The following is a 27,431-nucleotide window of genomic DNA, read 5'->3' as shown; positions in this document are numbered from 1 at the left end:
GGCGGTGATGCGGAATCTTTGTGCGCAGCCCGGTTTCCGGGGGGAGGTGGGGACGCGCGGATCCGCGGCGCCGGAAGTCGCTAACCGGAAGCCGGGAACTGGAAGGCGGGGAGAGGGAGATGAAGAGAATCCGGGGCCGGGGAGGCGGCTCACGCCGGGGGAGCGGGGTCCTGGTGTTCAAGGAGGAGGAGCGGAGGTGAGGGTGAGGGTGAGGGAGGGGGAGGAGGTGAGGGAGGGGGAGGAGCGGAGGTGAGGGTGAGGGAGGGGGAGGAGGTGAGGGAGGGGGAGGAGCGGAGGTGAGGGAGGGGGAGGAGCGGAGGTGAGGGGGAGGGGAGCGGAGGTGAGGGGAGCGGAGGTGAGGGAGGGGAGGGGAGCGGAGGTGAGGGAGGGGAGGGGAGCGGAGGTGAGGGAGGGGAGGGGAGCGGAGGTGAGGGAGGGGAGGGGAGCGGAGGTGAGGTGAGGGAGGGGAGCGGAGGTGAGGTGAGGGAGGGGAGGGGAGGTGAGGGAGGGGAGGGGAGCGGAGGTGAGGGAGGGGAGGGGAGCGGAGGGTCCTTGGGGAGAGAGAGAGAGAGACAGAGGGGCTGAGTAAACCCCTCACAGCGTTCCGACTGAGTGAGTGAGGAGGCGGCGTTCTGAGTGAGTGAGGAGGCAGCGTTCTGAGGGAGTGAGAGGAGGCAGCGTTCTGAGGGAGTGAGTGAGGAGGCAGCGTTCTGAGGGAGGGAGTGAGTGAGGAGGCAGCGTTCTGAGTGAGTGAGGAGGCAGCGTTCTGAGGGAGTGAGGAGGCAGCGTTCTGAGTGAGTGAGGAGGCAGCGTTCTGAGTGAGTGAGGAGGCAGCGTTCTGAGGGAGTGAGTGAGGAGGCGGCGTTCTGAGTGAGTGAGGAGGCGGCGTTCTGAGTGAGTGAGGAGGCGGCGTTCTGAGGGAGTGAGTGAGGAGGCAGCGTTCTGAGGGAGTGAGGAGGCAGCGTTCTGAGGGAGTGAGGCGGCAGCGTTCTGAGTGAGTGAGGAGGCAGCGTTCTGAGTGAGTGAGGAGGCAGCGCTCTGAGGGAGTGAGTGAGGAGGCAGCGTTCTGAGGGAGTGAGGAGGCAGCGTTCTGAGGGAGTGAGAGGAGGCAGCGTTCTGAGTGAGTGAGTGAGGAGGCAGCGTTCTGAGGGAGTGAGTGAGGAGGCAGCGTTCTGAGGGAGTGAGGAGGCAGCGTTCTGAGGGAGTGAGGAGGCAGCGCTCTGAGGGAGTGAGTGAGGAGGCAGCGTTCTGAGGGAGTGAGGAGGCAGCGTTCTGAGGGAGTGAGAGGAGGCAGCGTTCTGAGGGAGTGAGTGAGGAGGCAGCGTTCTGAGGGAGTGAGGAGGCAGCGTTCTGAGGGAGTGAGGAGGCAGCGTTCTGAGGGAGTGAGGAGGCAGCGCTCTGAGGGAGTGAGGAGGCAGCGTTCTGAGGGAGTGAGGAGGCAGCGTTCTGAGGGAGTGAGTGAGGAGGCAGCGTTCTGAGGGAGTGAGGAGGCAGCGTTCTGAGGGAGTGAGGAGGCAGCGTTCTGAGGGAGTGAGGAGGCAGCGTTCTGAGGGAGTGAGGAGGCAGCGTTCTGAGGGAGTGAGGAGGCAGCGTTCTGAGGGAGTGAGGAGGCAGCGTTCTGAGTGAGTGAGGAGGCAGCGTTCTGAGGGAGTGAGGAGGCAGCGTTCTGAGGGAGTGAGGAGGCAGTGTTCTGAGGGAGTGAGGAGGCAGCGTTCTGAGGGAGTGAGGAGGCAGCGTTCTGAGGGAGTGAGGAGGCAGCGTTCTGAGGGAGTGAGGAGGCAGCGTTCTGAGGGAGTGAGTGAGGAGGCAGCGTTCTGAGTGAGTGAGGAGGCAGCGTTCTGAGGGAGTGAGGAGGCAGCGTTCTGAGGGAGTGAGGAGGCAGCGTTCTGAGTGAGTGAGGAGGCAGCGTTCTGAGGGAGTGAGGAGGCAGCGTTCTGAGGGAGTGAGGAGGCAGCGTTCTGAGGGAGTGAGGAGGCAGCGTTCTGAGGGAGTGAGGAGGCAGCGTTCTGAGGGAGTGAGGAGGCAGCGTTCTGAGGGAGTGAGGAGGCAGCGTTCTGAGAGAGTGAGTGAGGAGGCAGCGTTCTGAGTGAGTGAGGAGGCAGCGTTCTGAGGGAGTGAGGAGGCAGCGTTCTGAGAGAGTGAGTGAGGAGGCAGCGTTCTGAGTGAGTGAGGAGGCAGCGTTCTGAGTGAGTGAGGAGGCAGCGTTCTGAGGGAGTGAGGAGGCAGCGTTCTGAGTGAGTGAGGAGGCAGCGTTCTGAGGGAGTGAGTGAGGAGGCAGCGTTCTGAGTGAGTGAGGAGGCAGCGTTCTGAGAGAGTGAGTGAGGAGGCAGCGTTCTGAGTGAGTGAGGAGGCAGCGTTCTGAGGGAGTGAGGAGGCAGCGTTCTGAGAGAGTGAGTGAGGAGGCAGCGTTCTGAGTGAGTGAGGAGGCAGCGTTCTGAGTGAGTGAGGAGGCAGCGTTCTGAGGGAGTGAGGAGGCAGCGTTCTGAGTGAGTGAGGAGGCAGCGTTCTGAGGGAGTGAGTGAGGAGGCAGCGTTCTGAGGGAGTGAGTGAGGAGGCAGCGTTCTGAGTGAGTGAGGAGGCAGCGTTCTGAGGGAGTGAGTGAGGAGGCAGCGTTCTGAGGGAGTGAGTGAGGAGGCAGCGTTCTGAGGGAGTGAGTGAGGAGGCAGCGTTCTGAGTGAGTGAGAAGGCAGCGTTCTGAGGGAGTGAGGAGGCAGCGTTCTGAGGGAGGGAGAGAGTGAGGAGGCAGCGTTCTGAGGGAGTGAGGAGGCAGCGTTCTGAGGGAGGGAGTGAGTGAGGAGGCAGCGTTCTGAGGGAGTGAGGAGGCAGCGTTCTGAGGGAGTGAGGAGGCAGCGTTCTGAGGGAGTGAGGAGGCAGCGTTCTGAGGGAGTGAGTGAGGAGGCAGCGTTCTGAGTGAGTGAGGAGGCAGCGTTCTGAGAGAGTGAGTGAGGAGGCAGCGTTCTGAGTGAGTGAGGAGGCAGCGTTCTGAGAGAGTGAGGAGGCAGCGTTCTGAGAGAGTGAGTGAGGAGGCAGCGTTCTGAGTGAGTGAGGAGGCAGCGTTCTGAGAGAGTGAGGAGGCAGCGTTCTGAGAGAGTGAGTGAGGAGGCAGCGTTCTGAGTGAGTGAGGAGGCAGCGTTCTGAGGGAGTGAGGAGGCAGCGTTCTGAGGGAGTGAGGAGGCAGCGTTCTGAGGGAGTGAGGAGGCAGCGTTCTGAGGGAGTGAGGAGGCAGCGTTCTGAGGGAGTGAGGAGGCAGCGTTCTGAGAGAGTGAGTGAGGAGGCAGCGGTCTGAGTGAGTGAGGAGGCAGCGTTCTGAGGGAGTGAGGAGGCAGCGTTCTGAGAGAGTGAGTGAGGAGGCAGCGTTCTGAGTGAGTGAGGAGGCAGTGTTCTGAGTGAGTGAGGAGGCAGCGTTCTGAGGGAGTGAGGAGGCAGCGTTCTGAGTGAGTGAGGAGGCAGCGTTCTGAGTGAGTGAGGAGGCAGCGTTCTGAGGGAGTGAGTGAGGAGGCGGCGTTCTGAGTGAGTGAGGAGGCGGCGTTCTGAGTGAGTGAGGAGGCGGCGTTCTGAGGGAGTGAGTGAGGAGGCAGCGTTCTGAGGGAGTGAGGAGGCAGCGTTCTGAGGGAGTGAGGCGGCAGCGTTCTGAGTGAGTGAGGAGGCAGCGTTCTGAGTGAGTGAGGAGGCAGCGCTCTGAGGGAGTGAGTGAGGAGGCAGCGTTCTGAGGGAGTGAGGAGGCAGCGTTCTGAGGGAGTGAGAGGAGGCAGCGTTCTGAGTGAGTGAGTGAGGAGGCAGCGTTCTGAGGGAGTGAGTGAGGAGGCAGCGTTCTGAGGGAGTGAGGAGGCAGCGTTCTGAGGGAGTGAGGAGGCAGCGCTCTGAGGGAGTGAGTGAGGAGGCAGCGTTCTGAGGGAGTGAGGAGGCAGCGTTCTGAGGGAGTGAGAGGAGGCAGCGTTCTGAGTGAGTGAGGAGGCAGCGTTCTGAGTGAGTGAGGAGGCAGCGTTCTGAGGGAGTGAGTGAGGAGGCAGCGTTCTGAGGGAGTGAGGAGGCAGCGTTCTGAGGGAGTGAGGAGGCAGCGTTCTGAGGGAGTGAGTGAGGAGGCAGCGTTCTGAGGGAGTGAGTGAGGAGGCAGCGTTCTGAGGGAGTGAGGAGGCAGCGTTCTGAGGGAGTGAGGAGGCAGCGTTCTGAGGGAGTGAGGAGGCAGCGCTCTGAGGGAGTGAGGAGGCAGCGTTCTGAGGGAGTGAGGAGGCAGCGTTCTGAGGGAGTGAGTGAGGAGGCAGCGTTCTGAGGGAGTGAGGAGGCAGCGTTCTGAGGGAGTGAGGAGGCAGCGTTCTGAGGGAGTGAGGAGGCAGCGTTCTGAGGGAGTGAGGAGGCAGCGTTCTGAGTGAGTGAGGAGGCAGCGTTCTGAGGGAGTGAGGAGGCAGCGTTCTGAGTGAGTGAGGAGGCAGCGTTCTGAGGGAGTGAGGAGGCAGCGTTCTGAGGGAGTGAGGAGGCAGTGTTCTGAGGGAGTGAGGAGGCAGCGTTCTGAGGGAGTGAGGAGGCAGCGTTCTGAGGGAGTGAGGAGGCAGCGTTCTGAGGGAGTGAGGAGGCAGCGTTCTGAGAGAGTGAGTGAGGAGGCAGCGTTCTGAGTGAGTGAGGAGGCAGCGTTCTGAGGGAGTGAGGAGGCAGCGTTCTGAGGGAGTGAGGAGGCAGCGTTCTGAGTGAGTGAGGAGGCAGCGTTCTGAGGGAGTGAGGAGGCAGCGTTCTGAGGGAGTGAGGAGGCAGCGTTCTGAGGGAGTGAGGAGGCAGCGTTCTGAGGGAGTGAGGAGGCAGCGTTCTGAGGGAGTGAGGAGGCAGCGTTCTGAGGGAGTGAGGAGGCAGCGTTCTGAGAGAGTGAGTGAGGAGGCAGCGTTCTGAGTGAGTGAGGAGGCAGCGTTCTGAGGGAGTGAGGAGGCAGCGTTCTGAGAGAGTGAGTGAGGAGGCAGCGTTCTGAGTGAGTGAGGAGGCAGCGTTCTGAGTGAGTGAGGAGGCAGCGTTCTGAGGGAGTGAGGAGGCAGCGTTCTGAGTGAGTGAGGAGGCAGCGTTCTGAGGGAGTGAGTGAGGAGGCAGCGTTCTGAGTGAGTGAGGAGGCAGCGTTCTGAGAGAGTGAGTGAGGAGGCAGCGTTCTGAGTGAGTGAGGAGGCAGCGTTCTGAGGGAGTGAGGAGGCAGCGTTCTGAGAGAGTGAGTGAGGAGGCAGCGTTCTGAGTGAGTGAGGAGGCAGCGTTCTGAGTGAGTGAGGAGGCAGCGTTCTGAGGGAGTGAGGAGGCAGCGTTCTGAGTGAGTGAGGAGGCAGCGTTCTGAGGGAGTGAGTGAGGAGGCAGCGTTCTGAGGGAGTGAGTGAGGAGGCAGCGTTCTGAGTGAGTGAGGAGGCAGCGTTCTGAGGGAGTGAGTGAGGAGGCAGCGTTCTGAGGGAGTGAGTGAGGAGGCAGCGTTCTGAGGGAGTGAGTGAGGAGGCAGCGTTCTGAGTGAGTGAGAAGGCAGCGTTCTGAGGGAGTGAGGAGGCAGCGTTCTGAGGGAGGGAGAGAGTGAGGAGGCAGCGTTCTGAGGGAGTGAGGAGGCAGCGTTCTGAGGGAGGGAGTGAGTGAGGAGGCAGCGTTCTGAGGGAGTGAGGAGGCAGCGTTCTGAGGGAGTGAGGAGGCAGCGTTCTGAGGGAGTGAGGAGGCAGCGTTCTGAGGGAGTGAGTGAGGAGGCAGCGTTCTGAGAGAGTGAGGAGGCAGCGTTCTGAGAGAGTGAGTGAGGAGGCAGCGTTCTGAGTGAGTGAGGAGGCAGCGTTCTGAGAGAGTGAGGAGGCAGCGTTCTGAGAGAGTGAGTGAGGAGGCAGCGTTCTGAGTGAGTGAGGAGGCAGCGTTCTGAGAGAGTGAGGAGGCAGCGTTCTGAGAGAGTGAGTGAGGAGGCAGCGTTCTGAGTGAGTGAGGAGGCAGCGTTCTGAGGGAGTGAGGAGGCAGCGTTCTGAGGGAGTGAGGAGGCAGCGTTCTGAGGGAGTGAGGAGGCAGCGTTCTGAGGGAGTGAGGAGGCAGCGTTCTGAGGGAGTGAGGAGGCAGCGTTCTGAGAGAGTGAGTGAGGAGGCAGCGTTCTGAGTGAGTGAGGAGGCAGCGTTCTGAGGGAGTGAGGAGGCAGCGTTCTGAGAGAGTGAGTGAGGAGGCAGCGTTCTGAGTGAGTGAGGAGGCAGTGTTCTGAGTGAGTGAGGAGGCAGCGTTCTGAGGGAGTGAGGAGGCAGCGTTCTGAGTGAGTGAGTGAGGAGGCAGCGTTCTGAGGGAGTGAGTGAGGAGGCAGCGTTCTGAGTGAGTGAGGAGGCAGCGTTCTGAGGGAGTGAGTGAGGAGGCAGCGTTCTGAGTGAGTGAGGAGGCAGTGTTCTGAGGGAGTGAGTGAGGAGGCAGCGTTCTGAGGGAGTGAGTGAGGAGGCAGCGTTCTGAGTGAGTGAGGAGGCAGCGTTCTGAGGGAGTGAGTGAGGAGGCAGCGTTCTGAGTGAGTGAGGAGGCAGTGTTCTGAGGGAGAGTGAGGAGGCAGCGTTCTGAGGGAGTGAGTGAGGAGGCAGCGTTCTGAGGGAGTGAGGAGGCAGCGTTCTGAGGGAGTGAGGAGGCAGCGTTCTGAGGGAGTGAGGAGGCAGCGTTCTGAGAGAGTGAGTGAGGAGGCAGCGTTCTGAGGGAGTGAGAGGAGGCAGCGTTCTGAGGGAGTGAGGAGGCAGCATTCTGAGAGAGTGAGTGAGGAGGCAGCGTTCTGAGGGAGTGAGTGAGGAGGCAGCGTTCTGAGGGAGTGAGTGAGGAGGCAGCGTTCTGAGGGAGTGAGTGAGGAGGCAGCGTTCTGAGGGAGTGAGTGAGGAGGCAGCGTTCTGAGTGAGTGAGGAGGCAGCGTTCTGAGAGAGTGAGGAGGCAGCGTTCTGAGTGAGTGAGGAGGCAGCGTTCTGAGGGAGTGAGGAGGCAGCGTTCTGAGTGAGTGAGGAGGCAGCGTTCTGAGGGAGTGAGTGAGGAGGCAGCGTTCTGAGGGAGTGAGTGAGGAGGCAGCGTTCTGAGAGAGTGAGTGAGGAGGCAGCGTTCTGAGTGAGTGAGGAGGCAGCGTTCTGAGGGAGTGAGTGAGGAGGCAGCGTTCTGAGTGAGTGAGGAGGCAGCGTTCTGAGGGAGTGAGTGAGGAGGCAGCGTTCTGAGGGAGTGAGGAGGCAGCGTTCTGAGGGAGTGAGGAGGCAGCGTTCTGAGAGAGTGAGTGAGGAGGCAGCGTTCTGAGGGAGTGAGAGGAGGCAGCGTTCTGAGGGAGTGAGTGAGGAGGCAGCGTTCTGAGGGAGTGAGGAGGCAGCATTCTGAGAGAGTGAGTGAGGAGGCAGCGTTCTGAGGGAGTGAGTGAGGAGGCAGCGTTCTGAGGGAGTGAGTGAGGAGGCAGCGTTCTGAGGGAGTGAGTGAGGAGGCAGCGTTCTGAGAGAGTGAGTGAGGAGGCAGCGTTCTGAGGGAGTGAGTGAGGAGGCAGCGTTCTGAGGGAGTGAGGAGGCAGCGTTCTGAGTGAGTGAGGAGGCAGCGTTCTGAGGGAGTGAGTGAGGAGGCAGCGTTCTGAGGGAGTGAGGAGGCAGTGTTCTGAGGGAGTGAGTGAGGAGGCAGCGTTCTGAGGGAGTGAGTGAGGAGGCAGCGTTCTGAGGGAGTGAGGAGGCAGCGTTCTGAGAGAGTGAGGAGGCAGCGTTCTGAGGGAGTGAGTGAGGAGGCAGCGTTCTGAGGGAGTGAGGAGGCAGCGTTCTGAGAGAGTGAGTGAGGAGGCAGCGTTCTGAGGGAGTGAGGAGGCAGCTTTCTGAGGGAGTGAGGAGGCAGCGTTCTGAGGGAGTGAGTGAGGAGGCAGCGTTCTGAGGGAGTGAGTGAGGAGGCGGCGTTCTGAGGGAGTGAGTGAGGAGGCAGCGTTCTGAGGGAGTGAGGAGGCAGCGTTCTGAGGGAGTGAGTGAGGAGGCAGCGTTCTGAGGGAGGGAGTGAGTGAGGAGGCGGCATTCTGAGGGAGTGAGTGAGGAGGCAGCGTTCTGAGGGAGTGAGTGAGGAGGCAGCGTTCTGAGGGAGTGAGGAGGCAGCGTTCTGAGGGAGTGAGGAGGCAGCGTTCTGAGAGAGTGAGTGAGGAGGCAGCGTTCTGAGGGAGTGAGAGGAGGCAGCGTTCTGAGGGAGTGAGGAGGCAGCATTCTGAGAGAGTGAGTGAGGAGGCAGCGTTCTGAGGGAGTGAGTGAGGAGGCAGCGTTCTGAGGGAGTGAGTGAGGAGGCAGCGTTCTGAGGGAGTGAGGAGGCAGCGTTCTGAGAGAGTGAGTGAGGAGGCAGCGTTCTGAGAGAGTGAGTGAGGAGGCAGCGTTCTGAGGGAGTGAGTGAGGAGGCAGCGTTCTGAGGGAGTGAGGAGGCAGCGTTCTGAGTGAGTGAGGAGGCAGCGTTCTGAGGGATTGAGTGAGGAGGCAGCGTTCTGAGGGAGTGAGGAGGCAGCGCTCTGAGGGAGTGAGTGAGGAGGCAGCGTTCTGAGGGAGTGAGTGAGGAGGCAGTGTTCTGAGGGAGTGAGTGAGGAGGCAGCGTTCTGAGGGAGTGAGTGAGGAGGCAGCGTTCTGAGGGAGTGAGGAGGCAGCGTTCTGAGAGAGTGAGGAGGCAGCGTTCTGAGGGAGTGAGTGAGGAGGCAGCGTTCTGAGGGAGTGAGGAGGCAGCGTTCTGAGGGAGTGAGGAGGCAGCATTCTGAGGGAGTGAGGAGGCAGCGTTCTGAGGGAGTGAGTGAGGAGGCAGCGTTCTGAGGGAGTGAGTGAGGAGGCGGCGTTCTGAGGGAGTGAGTGAGGAGGCAGCGTTCTGAGGGAGTGAGGAGGCAGCGTTCTGAGGGAGTGAGTGAGGAGGCAGCGTTCTGAGGGAGTGAGTGAGGAGGCAGCGTTCTGAGTGAGTGAGGAGGCAGCGTTCTGAGGGAGGGAGTGAGGAGGCGGCGTTCTGAGTGAGTGAGAAGGCAGCGTTCTGAGGGAGTGAGTGAGGAGGCAGCGTTCTGAGGGAGTGAGGAGGCAGCGTTCTGAGGGAGTGAGTGAGGAGGCAGCGTTTCCAGTTTGGGAATCAGCTATCTGGAGTTCAGTTGAAATGGCCAGTTCAGGCCGACTGAGGGAAGATAAATCCCAAGACCGGTTTGATTATCTGCAGGCCCTTGTTTCTGAGTTTCAAGATACTGATAGTCCCGAGGCAAAGGAGCAAGTTCTAGCAAAGCTGGCTAATTTTGCGTCTGATCCTAGTAACTATCACTATCTTCAACCGTGAGGAATGTTTCGGAGGAAGATCCTTCGCAACAGATCCTCAAGACTGTGTAATTGACTATTACAAGGAGTGTGTGTGTCAATCAGTGGCGGGCAGTCTGCTGCCCACCAGGGTACTGAGTGTGGCCCACTAGTCATTTTCTTGGCAGCTCCCCACAGGCAGAGTTGCCAGATTCCCTGGTTTTCGCCCAGGTAGCTGTTCCCCGGCTGGCCTGATGGAAGTGATTTGCAGGCATTCAAAGCAAGGGATACTCTTTCTGCTTTTCCGACTCGAGGTTGATGATGGTTCTATCAATATATAAATGATTAAACATTTTCTCTCACAAAATATTTGATGTGCATTAAATGCGTTGAATCTTTTTGATGGGCTCATTGTTGGAGAAACAGCCCGATTTCAATCTTGAGCTGAAGGAGGGCCACTCAGGCGGCCCTCTCACTCGCCAAGGTTGCTGGCATAGATGTACCAGAGAGGAAACAAAATAAAGACATGATGGGGAAAGAAATCAGATATATTGAGAGGGTTCAATGCCCAGTAATGATGGGCTGGATGACCCCTCCTTGCGAACTGTATCATTCTGCGATTTCATGAAAACGTCTTGCAGATTATCTTTTTTTTTAAATTAAAAATGTTCCTTTCCTTTGAAGGGAGTTTCTGACTGGCTTTCACAAGCGAAAGGTGGAGAGGAGGAAAAAGGCGCTGGAAGAAATTAAAGTGAAGCTAAAGGAGGAGCAAAAGAGAGTGAAAGATGAGGTGAGAATGGCGATTGACACGGGGCCGTTCGGCAAGCAAGCCTGCTCTGGAAGAGGAAACAGCCACTCGTCTTTCTGTAAAATCAGGAACCTCATCGAATCAGGAACCTGGGTTCGATTCCCGCCTCGGGTGACTGTGGTGTTTGCACGTGTCTGCGTGGATTTCCTCCGGGGTGCTCCGGTTTCCTCCCACAGTCCACATGTGCGGGTTAGGTGGGTTGGCTGTGATAAATTGCCCTTAGTGTTTCAGGAATCTGTAGGTTAGGTTCAGGGGTTGTTGTGATGGGGCGGGGAAGTGGGCTTGGGTGGAGTGCTCTTTCAGAGGGTCGGTGCAGACTCGATGGGCTCAATGGCCTCCTTCAGCACCGTAGGGATTCTAATCGCTGATCCTGTGAACACTAAAACATCCCAAGGCACTTCACAGAAGCAAAATTTGATACCATGTCACACGGAGACTGCAGGGTCGGTGACCAAAATCTTGCTCCAAGAGGGACATTGTTCTTCCATTAGACATTCCAAATTCAACAGCAATGTTTCCCTCTAGACGCTGCCTGGTAACCAGACCCCTCCAAACAAATGCTCTACTCTGAAACCGCTCACAGCCGGAGAGCCCCAGATATCTTCACAGCATTCCCAAAGAGGTCAAACATCCGCACCGATTCATGGGAGTCCCTGGCTTGCGACTGACTCAAGTGGAGGAGGCTCATTTGGGAAGGCACCATAAACCAGACTTTGCTTCAAATGATAATCTTAATTATTGTCACAAATATTGTCACAAGGGGCTGGTTTAGCTCACTGGGCTAAATCGCTGGCTTTTAAAGCAGGCCAGCAGCACGGTTCGATTCCCGTACCAGCCTCCCGGACAGGCGCCGGAATGTGGCGACTAGGGGCTTTTCACAGTAACTTCATTGAAGCCTACTCGTGACAATAAGCCATTTTCATTTTTCAAGTAGGCTGACATTAACACTGCAATGAGGTTACTGTGAAAAGCCCCTAGTCGCCACATTCCGGCGCCTGTTCGAGTACACAGGCAGAATTCAGAATGTCCAATTCACCTAACAGCACGTCTTTCGGGACTTGTGGGAGGAAACCGGAGCACCCGGAGGAAACCCACGCAGACACGGAGAGAACGTGCAGACTCCGCACAGACAGTGACTCAAGCCGGGAATCGAACCTGGTTCCCTGGCGCTGTGAAGCAACAGTGCTAACCACTGTGTCGCTGTTTCATTGAAAGAGGAAAGCTAAGGAAAGGCGCACCATCTGTGACTAAGGAGGGTGGTATCAAATTGAAAGGAAAGGTGCATAATTCTGCAAAGGTGATGGTAGAATTAACAATGGAGAGCAAGGAAATGACAGAAACTCAACAACTATTTAGTATCTGTCTCCACAGTAGAAGGCATGGACAAAACAGTAGGAAAAACAGGAAAAAGGGAAGTAGGAACCATGCTGCCTCTCACGAATATGTTCACTTGCTTCCGAATGGGAGTAAATCCTGTCTTGAAAAACCCTGCCTCCAATAATTTCCCTCCCGGTCGCTCACCGGTCTGTAATTTCCTGGATTATCCTTAAACAAAGCAACCACATGAGCAACAGTGCTAACCACAAGCCAAGGTGTTAGAGGGAGTGTACAGACCACCAGTAACCCATCTATCCAACCTTTCCCCTTGGTGGAGGGATCAATGACCAGGGGGCAGAGATTTAAGGTGAGGGAACGGGAGGTTTAGAGGAGATGTGAGGAAAAACCTTTTCACCCAGAGGGTGGTGGGAGTCTGGAACTCGCTGCCTGAAAGGGGGGTGGAGGCAGAGACCCTCATAACATTGAAGAAGTATTTAGAAGTGCACTTGCGATGGCCAAGTGCTGGGAAACGGGATTAGAATACTGAGGCGATTGATTTTGACCGCCGCACACGCTATGGGTCAGAGGACCTTTTCTGTGCTACAAACCTCTCTGACGAACCTTTCAAGCACACGTGGCAGAGTCTGCGGATCGTGCATTACATTTATCAGCCATCTCCGAACCTGTCGACCCAGAGGGGAAGCAAATCGCCCTCAAGCCCGCGGAGCCGCCCAGTAAGATTCACCAGCTATGGGAATTAAAAATTGACGGTGCCACATTCATGTTGCACGTCATTTTGGAAATGACTACTTTTTACTGTAACATAAAGACCGGGTAGAATCTAATTTTGTAAAACTGAATTATTACTGAAGGCTGCCTGACGATATGAATGATGCCACATCTATTCAGTGACTCCCTAATGAGAGAGAGGAGTGGAACAGCCATGGAAAGAGAATAATGTTTAGAATGTAGACAGTCCATATTTAATGCACATGCAGAAGGAGGCCATTCGGCCCATCAAGTCTGCACCGGCCTTTGGAAAGAGCAGCCTATCCCCGTAACCCCCACCTAAGCTTTTTCCACATGGAGGGCAATTTATCATGGTCAATCCACCTAACCTGTGCATCTTTGGACTGTGGGAGGAAACCGGAGCACCCGGGGGAAACCCACGCACACACGGGGAGAACGTGCAGACAGTGACCCAGACGGGAATCGAACCTGGGACCCCGGAGCTGTGAAGCAACAGTGATAACCACTGCGCTACCGTTCTGTCCCAGTGCTAACGGTGCTGCCAACGGAAATGTTGTGCTCATTTGAGTTACGCTGGGTACAAACGGGCTTGCTCATCCCCAGTGAGTAAGTGCGCTCGTGTGGACACCTCAGGAGAGCATCGAAAAAAAATATACTGAGACTGCTGCCGATCTGGAATTTAGGGAATCCGTGAATCTGGGGCCTCACGGTAGCATGGTGGTTAGCATCAATGCTTCACAGCTCCAGGGTCCCAGGTTCGATTCCCGGCTGGGTCACTGTCTGTGTGGAGTCTGCACGTCCTCCCCGTGTGTGCGTGGGTTTCCTCCGGGTGCTCCGGTTTCCTCCCACAGTCCAAAGATGTGCGGGTTAGGTGGATTGGCCATGCTAAATTGCCCGTAGTGTAAGGTTAATGGGGGGATTGTTGGGTTACGTGGGTTTAATTAGGGTGATCATTGCTCGGCACAACATCGAGGGCCGAAGGGCCTGTTCTGTGCTGTACTGTTCTATGTTCTATGTTCTAAAACAAAGATAAAATGCTGGAGATAAAATTCTGTGGAGACAGAAATTAAATAATGTTTCAGGTCAATGCGCCCTCAGAAAAGAAGGCAAACTTGCCTTTTGTTCACCAAATCGACACAAAAGGTTGCAGCAGTTTCAAGGGTAAATGTGGCATTGATACAGAAGCTACCAATGTATTTCAACGTGTCGCAGTTAAAAGACATGATAAATGATAAGCTAGAGAGACTCTACAGCTTTTTGCTGCAGTATTTGATAACTTGCACGACCTTGGGCCTCCTTAATATGCTTTGCACCATTGAAGTGTCATGTAGGGGTCGCCTGGTGGCACAGTTGGGTGGCACAATGGTTATCACTGCTGCCTCACGGCGCCAGGGACTCTGGTTCGATTACGGCGTTCGGTGACTGTCCACGTTCTCCCCGTGTCTGCGTGGGTTTCCTCCGGGTGCTCCCGTTTCCTCCCACAGTCTAAAGATGTGCAGGTTAGGTGAATTGGCAACGCTAAATTGCCCCTTAGTATTCAAAGTTGATGGCACGGTGGGTAGCACTGTTGCTTCACAGCTCCAGAATTCCAGGTTCGATTCCTGGCTTGGGTCTCTGCCTGTGCGGAGTCTGCACGTTCTCCCCGTGTCTGCGTGGGTTTCCTCCGGGTGCTCCGGTTTCCTCCCACAAGTCCCGAAAGACGTGCTGTTAGGTGAATTGGACATTCTGAATTCTCCCTCTGTGACCCGAACAGGTGCCGGAATGTGGCGACTAGGGGCTTTTTACAGTAACTTCATTGCAGTGTTAATGTAAGCCGACTTGTGACAATAAAGATAATGAATTAATTGCCATTACTGAGATGAGGGTTTAAGTCCCAGACTTTATGAACCAAATTGAAATTCCAATGCGTCCGTTGCCCTTGTCCTTCTGGGAGGTAGAGGTTGCGGCCTGGAAGGTACAATTGAGGAAGACTTGGCGAGTTGCTGCAGTGCATTTGTAGATGGTACATACAGCTGCCACTGTGTGCTGGTGATGGGAGGGAGTGAATGTTTAAGGTGGTGGAGTGGGTGGCAATCAAATAGTCCACGGGAGAACGTGCAGGCTCCACACAGTCACCCAAGGCCGGAATCGAACCTGGGTCCCTGGCGCTTTTCATAGTAACTTCATTGCAGTGTAAATGTAAGTCTACCTGTGACAATAAAGATGGTTATTTATTATTATTCCTCCCACAGTCCAAAGATGTGTAGGTTAGGTGGATAGGCCATGCTAAATTGCCCCTTAGTGTTTAAAGATGTGCAGGCTGGGTTGGGTCGCGGGAATAGGGTGGCGATGGGGCCTAATTAGGGTGCTCTTTCAGACTATTGGTGCAGACTCGATGGGCCAAATGGCCTCCTCCTGCACTGGAGAGATTCTATGGTTCTAACTGCAAAAAGTTAGCGATGGTGAAATTGGGGGTGCAGAATAGAATTGTGCTGCAATATTTCCTAACCTGTACTCTTTCCTGACTTCCAGAGACATAAAGAATACGTGAAGATGTTCAAGGAAAGACAAGAAGCTTTAGGTAACTTTCATCGTCCGGTGTGATTGAGCTGGCTGGATGGTATTATGATCCTGAATTTTAGTTTATTTTAAGACTATGCAGAACGAATGTTTCGTCCCGGGAGTGATTACATGAAAAAACATGGGTTGGTTACTTTTAAAAGTAAAACTTAATTATGAACACAATATTAAACGTTTTAACTTCACGTCCAAAAAGAACAGCTTCCTTAAACATGACTGCTCAATTTCTAATTAAACAGAAAGAAAATAAACATACAGCTCTCAATCTATCTTAAAATCAGCATGGCATAGAGTAATACTTCCTTTATAAAACAGATTTGGCTTTGGTTCGAACCCCTTCAGTCTCTGCTTGAATGCCTTCAAAAAGCTGGTTCACCTGCCGTGTTTCAGCCTCTTCCTTGTCCTCAGACAAGTCTGCTGTGCTTTAAATATCATTCTTTTATAACCATGCCAGTGTGGAAGAATTGTGGACTCAATGTCAGACAGATCAGACTTCACCTCTTCTCTCTCCCACTGCCTTCTCCAAAACTAACTAGCTGCATTCATTGGCCCCACCCAGCAATGACACAATCTCCCCATGCTGAAAAAACAAATGAACTCTGCAGACTGACAGTACATTAACTCTCCCAAGGACTTTTCCCAGTTAGCCCGGACTGCATACCACATTCCTTTGGTCAGTTTTACCTTCTGGCCCCTAGAAGCGCCCAGGCCTTTCCAAAACAAAATCCTTTATAAAAACATGACCACTGCAGTCGAACACACCAGGATTTTAACCCTTAAGTTGCCCCAATATTTAGAAGCCAATTATTCCTTAAATCCTAAAATCCTCCATTCGTCACAGAGGTTAAACATCTAATTTATTTTGCAGCTGAGGGACATTTTTTTCACAGGTTTCGGGGTTAAAATGAAACCGGCAACCCTTTAACCACAGTTATGTGACCTCCCAACATCCACTCGCTGTGTTCTGGCCGTTACGGCTCATCATCCAGGCAGGGGACAGACTGGAGCAACAAGACTGAAATCTCCTCACCTTTACTGCCCTTTTCTCCTGAGGCTTGACAGACGCCTGGTTCGACAGGCCCTGCTCGACTTCCAGTGTTCTGCATGTTGAGCCTGTAAGCCCACCTCGTGTTTCCTGACTTCTCTATCTCCGTAACATTTCAGATAGGAGATCTTGACCTGTCTTTTTTTGAAGAAAGTGCCCCCCACACACACACACATCACCAGTACCAATATTGGCCCAGCCCCAGAGTGTCAGAGTTTCCACTGATATGCTCCATCCGTGGTCGCGCCTTCAATATCTTGTCCATAAAGGTGAGGTCGCCATAGAACAAAGAAAATTACAGCACAGGAACAGGCCCTTCGGCCCTTCCAGCCTGCGCCAATCCAGATCCTTTATCTAAACCTGTCTCCTATTTTCCAAGGTCTACTTCCCTCTGTTCCCGCACATTCATATACCTGTCTAGATGCTTCTTAAATGATGCTATCGTGCCCGCCTCTACCAACCCCGCTGGTAAAGCATTCCAGGCACCCACCACCCTCTGCGTAAAAAACTTTCCACGCACATCTCCCTTAAACTTTCCCCCTCTCACCTTGAAATCGTGACCCCTTGTAGCTGACCCCCCCCACTGTTGGAAAAATCTTGTTGCTATCCACCCTGTCCATACCTCTCATAATTTTGTAGACCTCAATCAGGTCCCCCCCTCAACCTCCGTCTTTCCAATGAAAACAATCCTAATCTACTCAACCTTTCTTCATAGCTAGCGCCCATAGTGGGGGGTCGTAGCCCCAGATGACCATAGGCTGCTTTCCCCCTTGGAGTCGGGGGGGGGGGGGGGGGGGGGGGGGGGGGGGGAGGGGGAGAAGAGAGCTGACTGGTGGTGATTTAACCTGAGGCTCACCCACAATTTTCAATACTGATCGGGACAAGTTGGGCGAGTGGGCAAATCAGTGGCAGATGCAGCATAGTTTGGATAAGTGTGAGGTTATTCAGTTTGGAAGCAAAAACAGGAAGGCAGATTACTACCTGAACGGTTGTAAATTGGGAGAGGGGAATGTGCAGCGGGTCCTGGGTGTCCTTGTGCACCAGTCGCTGAAGGTAAGCATGCAGGTGCAGCAGGCGGTAAAGAAGGCTAATGGTATGTTGGCCTTCATTGCAAGAGGTTTCGAGTATAGAAGCAGGGATGTGTTGCTGCAATTATACAGGGCCTTGGTGAGGCCTCACCCGGAGTACTGTGGGCAGTTTTGGTCTCCTTCCCTGAGGAAGGATGTTCTTGCTCTCGAGGGAGTGCAGCGAAGGTTTACCAGACTGATTCCTGGGATGGCGGGACTGTCATATGAGGAGAGATTGACTAGGTTGGGATTGTTCTCGCTGGAGTTCAGAATAATGAGGGGAATCTCAGAGAGACTTATAAAATTCTAACTGGACTAGACAGGGTAGATGCAGGGAAGATGTTACCAATGATGGGTGTGTCCAGAACCAGGGGTCACAGCCTGAGGATTCTGGGTAAACCATTTCGGACAGAGATAAGGAGCCATTTCTTCACACAGAGTGGTGAGCCTGTGGAATTCATTACCACAGGAAGTAGTTGATGCCAAAACATTGAATGTATTCAAGAGGCGGCTGGATATAGCCTTTGGGGAGAATGGGATCAAAGGATATGGGGAGAAAGCAGGATTAGGCTATTGAGTTGGATGATCAGCCATGATTGTGATGAATGGCGGAGCAGGCTCGAAGGGCCAAAAGGCCTCCTGCTTCTACTATGTATCTATGCATTGCCATTCTTGCTGGATGAGCCTGCATAAGTGGGTATTCTGCTGCAAAGGTCCTCTGAGTGAAGTGTAATCCTACCCTCATCTGACTGAGATCCATACTGACATACATAAGCACGCGCGCGCGCGCACACCCCACTTGCTGGCAAGCGGGGACAGAGTGCGGCTGGACCATCCCTCTATTGTTTGGATGCTCAGTCCATCTATAATCTCCCAATCTGTCGCTCTGACTGAGATGAGCTGAAATGAGAAGGCTTGCATGGATATAGTTTGTGCTCTGTGGGCAGTCAAAGCACTTTGCAAGCTATTTCTGAACAGTCACTCTTCTAATGTTGGACACCAAATCTAGTTTACTGAAGGTGACTTGAGGGATGAATATTGGCCAGGGCACCAAGAAGAACGCCCGTTGCTCTTTACCCAATAGCGCCAAGCGATCTATCATCGCCAAACGAGAAAGTTGGTGGCACCCCCCGATGGTGCGGCACTCCCTCAGTACTGCAGCCTAGATTTTGTGTGGGACTTGAAGCAACAACCCTCTGACTCATTAAAGACGGGAGTGCGATTGTTCACTCGGGCTAGCATCCTGGTCGGTGCTGCTCACCTCGACATGAGGTACACTGCGAATCGGGGAGATTTACAGCTAGTGCCTCTGACGCCATCGGAGGGAGAAAGATATCACCGCATTAGTACCAGAAAGGAAGGAACGTGTATTTATATCATCATTTTTATTTGTATTCAGCTCTTTGTTTTTCCCAATTAAGGGGCAGTTTAACGTGGCCAATCCACCTACCCAGCACATCTTTGGGTTGTGGGTGCGAAACCCACGTAAACACGGGGAGAATTTGCAAACTCCACACGGACAGTGACCCAGAGCCGGGATCGAACCTGGGACCTCGGCCCCGTGAGGCAGCAGTGCTAACCCACTGTGCCACCCTGCAGCCCTTCTAATCAGCTCCAAGCACTTGAATTCTTCCCTAAACCTCTGGATTTATTTCCATCTCTCGCCTCTTTTAAAACCTACTGCTTATCACTGGCTTGTGGCTCAGTATTACATTGTGTCTGGTTACACTCCGGTGAAGCATTTTACTATGTTAAAAGCTCTAAGCAAATGTAAATTATTGCCACGATGGTGCCTGTTCACGACTGTGAGGTTCTCCAAGTGCTTTGCAGTCAGTGAAGTCCTTTTGTACAACTCAGCTGCCTCTCTTGAATCTGACTCAGATGTGGTGGCCCTTGGCTGAGGAATGACTGACTGCATTGTTTCCTGTTCACTTACAGCGGAAGCTGACGAGTTAGATCAGCTGGCAACATCCAAGGTGGAATGCGTTCAGTACGACCATCCAAACCACACTGTTACCGTGACAACTGTCAGCAGTTTAGATTTGACCGCTGCCAACTTGTTCAATCTGGGGGCAAACCAGGTGAGTGCACGGTTGATGGATAAAACCACGCGCACATGAATACGCAGGATGTACGGGGCAGAGACAAGCCATTCAGCCCGTGCCGTTTGGGCCTCCTCCCATCGTTCCTCATCCAAATCTACTGTCTTAATCCTCTGTCAAAGAACCCCTGCAATGCAGAAGGAGGCCATTCGGTCCATCGAGTCTGCACCGGCCCTTGGAAAGAGCACCCTACCTAAGTCCACGCCCTCCCTTCTCTATCCCCATAACCCCACCTAACCTTCTGGACACTTAAGGGGCAATTTAGTGTGGCTGATCCACCTAACGTGCACATCTTTGGGTTGGACTGTGGGAGGAAACCGGAGCAACCGGAGGAAACCCACGCAGACACGGGGAGAACGTGCAGACTTCACACAGTGACCCGAGGCCGGAATTGAACCCGGGACCCTGGAGCTATGAGGCAACAGTGCTACATATTGTGCCGCCGTCCCCTCTCCCTCAGGATTGCCCAGTGTCCCTTTAAATGCGTCTTCACTTTCACCTCTCCCTGTGGTAGCGACTTCCACATTCTGAACACAGTCTTTAGATAAAGGATTCTGAATTCCCTATTGGATGCCGCCGTGATTATCTTATATGGGCGGCCTCTAGTTCTGCTCGTCCCCACAAGAGGAAGCATTCTCTCTGCCTCCAGCCTTATTAACGATCTCCGTCAGGTCACCCCACAGCCGCCTTTTTTCTTCAAGTGAGAAGACCCCATAGCCTGTCGACTCGTCCCTGATCTGTGTACCCCACGTATTTCTGGCACTGCTTTTGTAAACCTTTCTCTGCACTCCCCCCCCCCCCCCCCCCCCCCAGTGCCCCTCGACCCTTTATATAAGTGTATGTGTGACCTGCACTGTTATGTGACGCCAGCTGTTCGATGCAGGTTTGACATAGCTTCCCTATTTTTCAAATCTATCCCTCCAGAAATAAAGCCCAAGTACTTTCTTTGTCCTTTTTATAGCCTGGTCAGCCTGTCGCACTACTTTTAGTAAATGCCGTCAGTGTAGTCGGAGCTGCAAAGTGAAAAATGAAAATGGCTTATTGTCACGAGTAGGCTTCAATGAAGTTACTGTGAAAAGCCCCTAGTCGCCACATTCCGGCGCCTGTCCGGGGAGGCTGGTACGGGAATCGAACCGTGCTGCTGGCCTGCCTGGGTCTGCTTTCAAAGCCAGCGATTTAGCCCATTGAGCTAAACCAGCCCCTTGCCAAGTATCTTACCTGCCAGAAATTCCTAACTTATCAAAAACAGTTTGTCGACTATTTTTGCGGAGGGTAAAATTCCTCGCTTCAGGATATTTGTTGCCCAAATTCTTTTTTTTCCCCCCCCTTTTTAAAAAAAAAATAAATTTAGAGCACCCATTTCTTCTTTTTCCAATTGAGGGGCAATTTAACGTGGCCAGTTCACCTAACCTGCACATTCATAGATTCATAGAGTTTGCAGTGCAGATGGAGGCCATTCGGCCCATCGAGTCTGCACCAGCTCTTGGAAAGAGCACCCTACCCAAGCCCACACCTCCACCCTATCCCCATAACCCAGTAACCCCACCCAACACTAACGGCAATTTTGGACACTAAGGGCAATTTATAATGGCCAATCCACCTAACCTGCACATCTTTGGACTGTGGGAGGAAACCGGAGCACCCGGAGGAAACCCACGCACACACGGGGAGGATGTGCAGACTCCGCACAGACAGTGACCCAAGCCGGGAATCGAACCTGGGACCCTGACGCTGTGAAGCAATTGTGCTAATCACTATGCTACCGTGCTATTCGGAGGGTTGTGGGGGTGAGACCCACGCAGATACGGGAAGAATATGCAAAGTCCGCACAGTGATCTGGGGCCAGGATTGAACCCGGGTCCTCAGCGCCGTGAGGCAGCAGTGCAAACCACTGCGCCACCGTGCTGTCTCTTTAAGAAGTGTCTTAAAGACACAGTGAGGTACAGACACACAAAGGATTTTGAGACTGCATTCCAGAGTTTAAGGCTTACCTCTCTAACACGCTCCTCAGTACCTCCTGGAATAAGCTTCTTGTCAGCTGACTTGCATCTAACGTAACTACTTTATCCATCCTCAATTATTTTCTTGAAATGGAGCAAATTGTAAAAGCACGATAGCACAGTGGTTAGCGCTGTTCCTTAACAGCGCGAGGGACCCGGGTTCGTTTCCAGCTTGGGTCAATTATTGCGTGGAATCTGAACGTTCTCCCCGTGTCTGCGTGGGTTTCCTCCGGGGGTCCGGTTTCCTCCCACAAGTCCCGAAAGACATGCTGAATTGGACATTCTGAATTCTCCCTCTGTGTACCCGAACAGGCGCCGGAGTGTGGCGACTGGGGGCTTTTCACAGTAACTTAATTGCAGTGTTAATGTAAGCCTACTTGTGACACTAATAAAGATTATTATTAGCAGTTTGGCTTCTTGAGGCACGAAATTGAAGACTTTACGTGGAGTTGCCGGAGATTATGATTCAATTCTTGCCGCTTCCAGCAGCTGCACGCTCTTGAGTTGGAGCCTGCAAGTATGATTTTGTCCTCGTGCCGTCGAAAAGGAGTAAGTGGATTTTTTTTGTTGTTGATCTTTGAAGCCCGAAGACACTGAGCAAGCGGCGACGGTGAAGAATGATGATGTGGACGAAGAGCTGTCTGAGCAAAGAGAAACCCCTCTACCAAGGAGAGGAACTGAACCCATAATGTCTGCAAGGTAGGAAAGATTAGAATGGGTAGCAGCAATGGCAAATCTTCAGATAACAGAGATTACAAAATCAATATGTTTTTCCCCGTTAAGATAGAAAATAATAGGGCAGCACGGTGGCACAGTGGTTAGCATTGCTGCCTCACGGCGCCGAGGACCCGGGTTCGATCCCGGCCCCGGCCCACTGTCCGTGTGGAGTTTGCACATTCTCCCCGTGTCTGCGTGGGTTTCGCCCCCACAACCCAAAGATGTGCAGGAAGGTGGATTGGCCACGCTAAATTGCCCCTTAATTGGAAACAAAATAATTGGATACGCTAAATTTAAAACAAAAATACATTTAAAAAAAGATAGAAAATAATTCCGGGCAGCACGGTGGCGCAGTGGTTAGCACTGCTGCCTCATGGTGCCGTGGACCCGGATTCGATCCTGGCCCTGTGTCAGAATTGGGTACTTTAAACTTGATTTGAAAAAATAAAAAAAGGTTCAGGCAGAATTGAAACTTCAAAGGAGGAGCACGTATTAAAAATTAGGATTATGGGAAGCACGGTGGTCAGCACTGCAGCCTCACGGCGCCGAGGTCTCGGGTTCGATCCCGCCTCTGGGTCACTGTCCGTGTGGAGTTCGCACATTCTCCTCGTGTCTGCGTGGGTTTCACCCCCACAACCCAAAGATGTACAGGATAGGTGGTTTGGCCATGCTAAATTGCCCCTTAATTGGAAAAAATGAATTGGCTACTCTAAATTTATTTTTAAAAAATGAGAATTACAAAACAATAATTATAAAACGATAAAAGTGTGTAAGGTGGTTCAAACGGCAAATGAGATGTAATCTTTAAATAATATAAAAATTTGTGCTTTAATCATTAAATAATCAGAGGACCACTTTGGGATGAGGAGGAAGTCTCATTATGGAAGATCAACAAATGAAAGAACCATTAAATATTTAATGTAATCCACCCCCTCCGCCATCCCTCATAATTGCCAGTGGAAGTGTGAACATAATTGTCCCAGTGGAGGATGTGGAGCAACTGATGGAAGTAACTCTTTAGAACCTTGTAGAAGAAAGGTTGGTCCTCCAAAAATGATCAGAAGTGAAAGTTGATGAACTGGGGGAAGGTGGTGGATGCTGACGTTGGGGGAAAATGCAGCATTGTATAAGAAGACATTTGAAAATTTGCAGACTGGTCTGTTAAGCAGGAAATGAACATCATCAGATAAGAATGAACTTCAGTAGGAATAATAGAAACAATTTCTGAGCTGAAGGGGTAGCAGAGCAAAGGAGGGATAAATAATTCACAGCCTGTTGCAGGCGAGAAAATCAATGAAACATGCAAGAAAAATAAAATAGGTGTTGATTTCTGGCGGTGGTGTGATATGATACCGATCACTCTGGGAGTCCGGGTTCCTGGGGTAAGCTTTTCTCTTAAAGGGGCAATTTAGCGTGGCCAATCCACCTACCCTGCACATCTTTGGATTGTGAGGGTGAGACCCACGCAGACGGGGAGAATGTGCAAACTCCACACGGACAGTGACCCGGGGCCCAGTGACGCTGGGTCCTCAGCGCTGTGATGCAGCAGTGCTAACCACTGCGCCGCCGTGGCGCCTTGTAACTGTGGTCACCTGCATTTTCCCATGCATGTTGTAGTCTGGAGCTCTGGATAGTGATGGATATTCTCTCCCATCGTCTGGCGGACCAGGAATCTCTCCCGTTCTTGCCGTCTGCCATTGACTTGTGTAGGAAGTTGACACTCAACATGTTTGGGTCATGTCACTGCCAACTGGGAAAGACCATTTTCTCCAGTTGGGAAAATCAGTGTCGTCGATTTAAAATGATCACAGAGAGAAGTTAGGAGAAATATATTTACTTGTGAGATTTCTGGAGCCTAGTAAATTATCATAGAATTATAGAATGGTTACAGCACAGAAGGAGGCCATTTTGCCTGACCAGACCATACAGGTATAGGGTGGCACAGTGGTTAGCACTGTTTTTTTTTGCTGAGCGTGAATGTTCTCCAAACTGCAGAATTGCACCAATCTCCATTGTCCATCCACCCTGTATGTCTAGGATGTGCGAAATCTGTAATGACAATTCACGCACCTCATACAGGTACCTGGGCACCTCCTTGGAACAGTTACACACAAACAGAAAGTCGAGTGAGGACGGCCATTTGGCCCACATAGCCTTCCTTACCTGTCCCAAATTATGAGTGTTCTGATGTGAGCCCCAACGTACCCTTACCACTGCCTGCAAGTCCTGAATTTCCCCCAAATCCTCCTGAAATATGCAGCAGTACCGTTAATGATACCGTTATATGATACTTTCACTTTCCTTTTGTTTTTTTTGTATTTTTTATATAAATTTAGAGTACCCAATTAAGGGGCAATTTAGCATGGCCAATCCACCTGCCCTGCACATCTTTGGGTTGTGGGGGCGAAACCCACGCAAACACGGGAGAATGTGCAAACTCCACATGGACAGTGACCCAGAGCTGGGATCGAACCTGGGACCTCGGTGCCGTGAGACTGCAGTGCTAACCACTGCGCCACCGTGCTGCCCTTGTGGTTAGCCCTGTTGCCTTACAGTGCCAGGAACCTGGGTTCAATTCCGACCTTGGGTGTCTGTGTGGACTTTGCACGTTCTCCCTGTGTCTGTGTGGGTTTCCTCCGGATGCTCCGGTTTCCTCCCACAGTCCAAAGGTATGTCGGATGGTTTGGCCATGATAAACTGCCCCTTGGTGTCCATAGGTTTAACTGAGGCAATTTGGTTACGGGGGTAGGGTGCGGGCATGGGCCTAGATAGAATGCTCTTTTAGAGGGACATTGCAGATTTGATGGGCCGAGTGGCCTCCTTCTGAATTGCAGGGATTCTCTGATTCTTCCATGGTTCTAAGAAGAACTTATCCAGTCCCACTGCGCCTCCCTTTCCCTATCAAACTGCAAATCCTTTTATGCTTCTTTTGTTCCCTTTTCTAAGCCACAATTGCATCTGCCATCAACCACAGTCTCAGGCAGTGCTCTTTAACCACATTAGCAATAAAGAAATAGCTTTATAATTAATTGTTGCAACAGGTCTTAAATAAAAGAAGAAACCTTAACTTACTTCCTAAATCTGCCACTACATTTGAATGAAGCAAACCAATATATATCAAATACCATTCCTGAATTAAGTTAACAACCAAGGTTTTACTTACTTTTCTCTCTGCAGATTCTTTGGAGAGCGAACCTTTTAGGATCAAACGTCTGTTCAGGTACAGTTCTGGGACCTACAGACCTGGCTCCTCCCATTAACTATGTCATCCGTGCCCAAAGCATAAGGCATTCTTTTGTCTCTTCTGACAAGATGTCCCTTGACTTGTTAGCCGGGATCAAACATTATCTGCACCCCCCAGGGGTCATTCAAACCTAAACAATATTCTATTAGCTGGCTTTCTGTAAACAAGTAAATGGTTCTCGAGATCTATTAGCAGAGCATTTCACCTGCAAATCAATGATTACTTCACTTTTATGACACCTTAATCACTGCTCTAGCAGTGATACGGCCTGTATGCATCTTAACCCAGGTTTTAATAGAATTACTACAAAAAAATATAAAATATGACAATTTCTTTCACCCTCTTTGTTTTCCAGAATCTCTTCGCTGACATCTGCCCTGCACTCAAATGTGAAAAATCCGAAGGGGAAGAAGTGGAAAGGTTCTCACGATCAGGCCAAAAAACCCCTGAAAGGCAAGACCACAAAAGCACAGCGAAGAAAAAGGACAGGGAAACCAGGAGGGGAGTGCTGAATCACTGAAAGCCTGGTCTCCCGGCCATTACCAGCCTCTGAATAATGCGTCCCCTTATAATACCACTGTTGGAGCTGAATGACCCATCATCTCTTTACAATCAGGGGTGTAGTGTTGGTGGAATTTCATTGTGAGATTACCTTACTTAGGTGGAAGGTGCTCAAGTGACGCTAACTTCTTTTAGGAAGATCTGGGACTAACAAGTAATGCTGCCCCCTCCTTGAGGGATAGTTTGTTTCGGGACTTGTTTCTAAGACAGGATCGTTGCATCTGATTTTTTTTTTTGCTGTGAATGTTCTCCAAACTGCAGAATTGCACCAATCTTCATTGTCCATCCACCCTGTATGTCTGGGATGTGCGAAATCTGTAATGACAATTCACGCACCTCATACAGGTACCTGGGCACCTCCTTGAAACGTCTGTGTGCACACAAACAGAAAGTCGAGTGAGGACGGCTATTTGGCCCACATAGCCTTCCTTACCTGTCCCAAATTATGAGTGTTCTGATGTGAGCCCCAACGTACCCGTACCACTGCCTGCAAGTCCTGAATTTCCCCCAAATCCTCCTGAAATATTCAGCAGTACCGTTAATGATACCGTTATATGATACTTTCAATTTTCTTTTGTTTTTTTTTGTATTTAGCGTACCCAATTAATTTTTTCCAATTAAGGGGCAATTTAGCGTGGCCAATCCACCTACCCTGCACATCTTTGGGTTGTGGGGGCGAAACCCACGCAGACATGGGGAGAATGTGCAAACTCCACACGGACAGTGACCCAGGGCCGGGATTGAACCCGGCTCCCCGGTGCTGTGGGGCAGCAGTGCTAACCACCGTGCCACCCCTTCAATTTCCTTTTCTAAACATGCATCGAGCTATCCCAGAAGGCCAGCATTGAACCTGAATCTAGGTAACCATTATTGTGTCGATGTGGAGATGGTATCTATTCTCTCATTCTTGTCTCAGACTCGAGAATTTAGTCTGTGCACCCCTTACCCCCGCTGTCCGTCGTGCAAGCTGCGTTCCTTTCCTTGCCCCGAACTGTTCTTGTTATTTCATGCTATTGGCAAACTTTTGTTCCTGCTCTTGGTAAAGATGTTGATTGCCCTGGCGGAAGCTGCTTCTTTTGAACCATTGCATCTTGGGGAATGTGCCTCACATCTGATGTTGCTAGTGCCTCCCACGTCAGCCGGCAGAGCTTTGAATCTGGACAGCCGAACAGCCGGTACGACATTGCTTCTCTGGCTGCATTGCTGAAGAATAAAAGCAAGATGTGCGAAAGTGTCTTGAAAGTAGAGTTTCACAAAGTAATCCTTTTACTCAATCTCCTGATCTGCCTCGAGACTTGCTATGATTACTGCTTACTTCCCATTGATAGAAAACTACATGTAAATTTCCTCTTGCTCAGGGCAAGGTTGATATGGAATTACAGACACAAAAACTGATTTTGCTGAGCCAGTCTGATCTGGATCCATTAAATGCCTACATTTCTGTTTGAATGTTGAACTTCCTTTGGGATGAGTGGAGGCGGTGGCATTGTGGTATGTCACTGGGCTAGTAATGCAGAGACCCAGAAGACTTTGAGGTCCCAGGTTCAAATCCCATCACTGCAGATGGTGAAATTTGAGTTTGGTAAAAATCTGCAATTAAAGGTTTAAAGATGACCATTGTCGATTGTCATCAAGATCTGGTTCACTAACATCCTTTTTTTATTAATATCCACAAAATGTAAATACAAATGCAAAAGTGATAGTTCCTGCTTATCACGTTATCGTCTCCTTTGGAAATGTCACCATCACCTTTTGCGTCTTCCCAAAACCACACATGGAATTCATTCTTTTTTCAGGAAATCTTATTTAGTTTATAAACTGTCCTTGTACAAAGTCAAGTCAATTTAAGCTCCCTTATCAGATTGACCTGATTTTCTTCCTTTCAAAGAAAAGGACATGCTTGTTCACTACAGGATTGTGTTTTCTCAGGATTAGTTTTTCCCGTAGTCGGCTCCTCTTTGCATTGAAGCAGTAGCCACTTCCAGCTGCACGCAACCATCCTCACAAGGACGGACTTTGATTTGCTCTTGGCAAGGTTCACTGTTGTCAGCAACATCCTCCCTCTGCCTGGAGACCAAT

The 27,431-nt window shown here is 52.0% G+C and overlaps 2 protein-coding genes across 3 annotated transcripts; one reads left to right on the top strand and one right to left on the bottom strand.

Annotated features, from left to right (window-relative positions):
- The first annotated feature begins 76 nt into the window (after positions 1–76).
- LOC119956446 (nucleolar protein 12-like) lies at positions 77–25,938 on the top strand. Of its 2 annotated transcripts, XM_038783694.1 has the most exons (6): positions 77–196; positions 9,867–9,972; positions 14,569–14,617; positions 18,667–18,809; positions 21,414–21,529; positions 25,147–25,938. In XM_038783694.1, exons 1-6 carry the CDS (start codon positions 120–122, stop codon positions 25,301–25,303), a joined length of 648 nt encoding a protein of 215 aa, XP_038639622.1. In that variant the 5' UTR covers positions 77–119; the 3' UTR covers positions 25,304–25,938. The 2 variants fall into 2 exon arrangements, with proteins under 2 accessions (XP_038639622.1, XP_038639623.1); XM_038783695.1 differs by lacking the exon at positions 21,414–21,529.
- A 1,145-nt stretch (positions 25,939–27,083) lies between these two features.
- Positions 27,084–27,431, bottom strand: LOC119956447 (39S ribosomal protein L33, mitochondrial-like). The gene is given in 2 exon segments (XM_038783696.1): positions 27,084–27,341; positions 27,343–27,431. Coding segments are annotated over 2 exon segments (198 nt in total). The 5' UTR covers positions 27,409–27,431; the 3' UTR covers positions 27,084–27,209.

Source organism: Scyliorhinus canicula, chromosome 23, assembly GCF_902713615.1.
Source record: "Scyliorhinus canicula chromosome 23, sScyCan1.1, whole genome shotgun sequence".
Classification (NCBI taxonomy): domain Eukaryota; kingdom Metazoa; phylum Chordata; class Chondrichthyes; order Carcharhiniformes; family Scyliorhinidae; genus Scyliorhinus; species Scyliorhinus canicula.
This window is presented reverse-complemented; position numbering and strand designations above follow the sequence as displayed.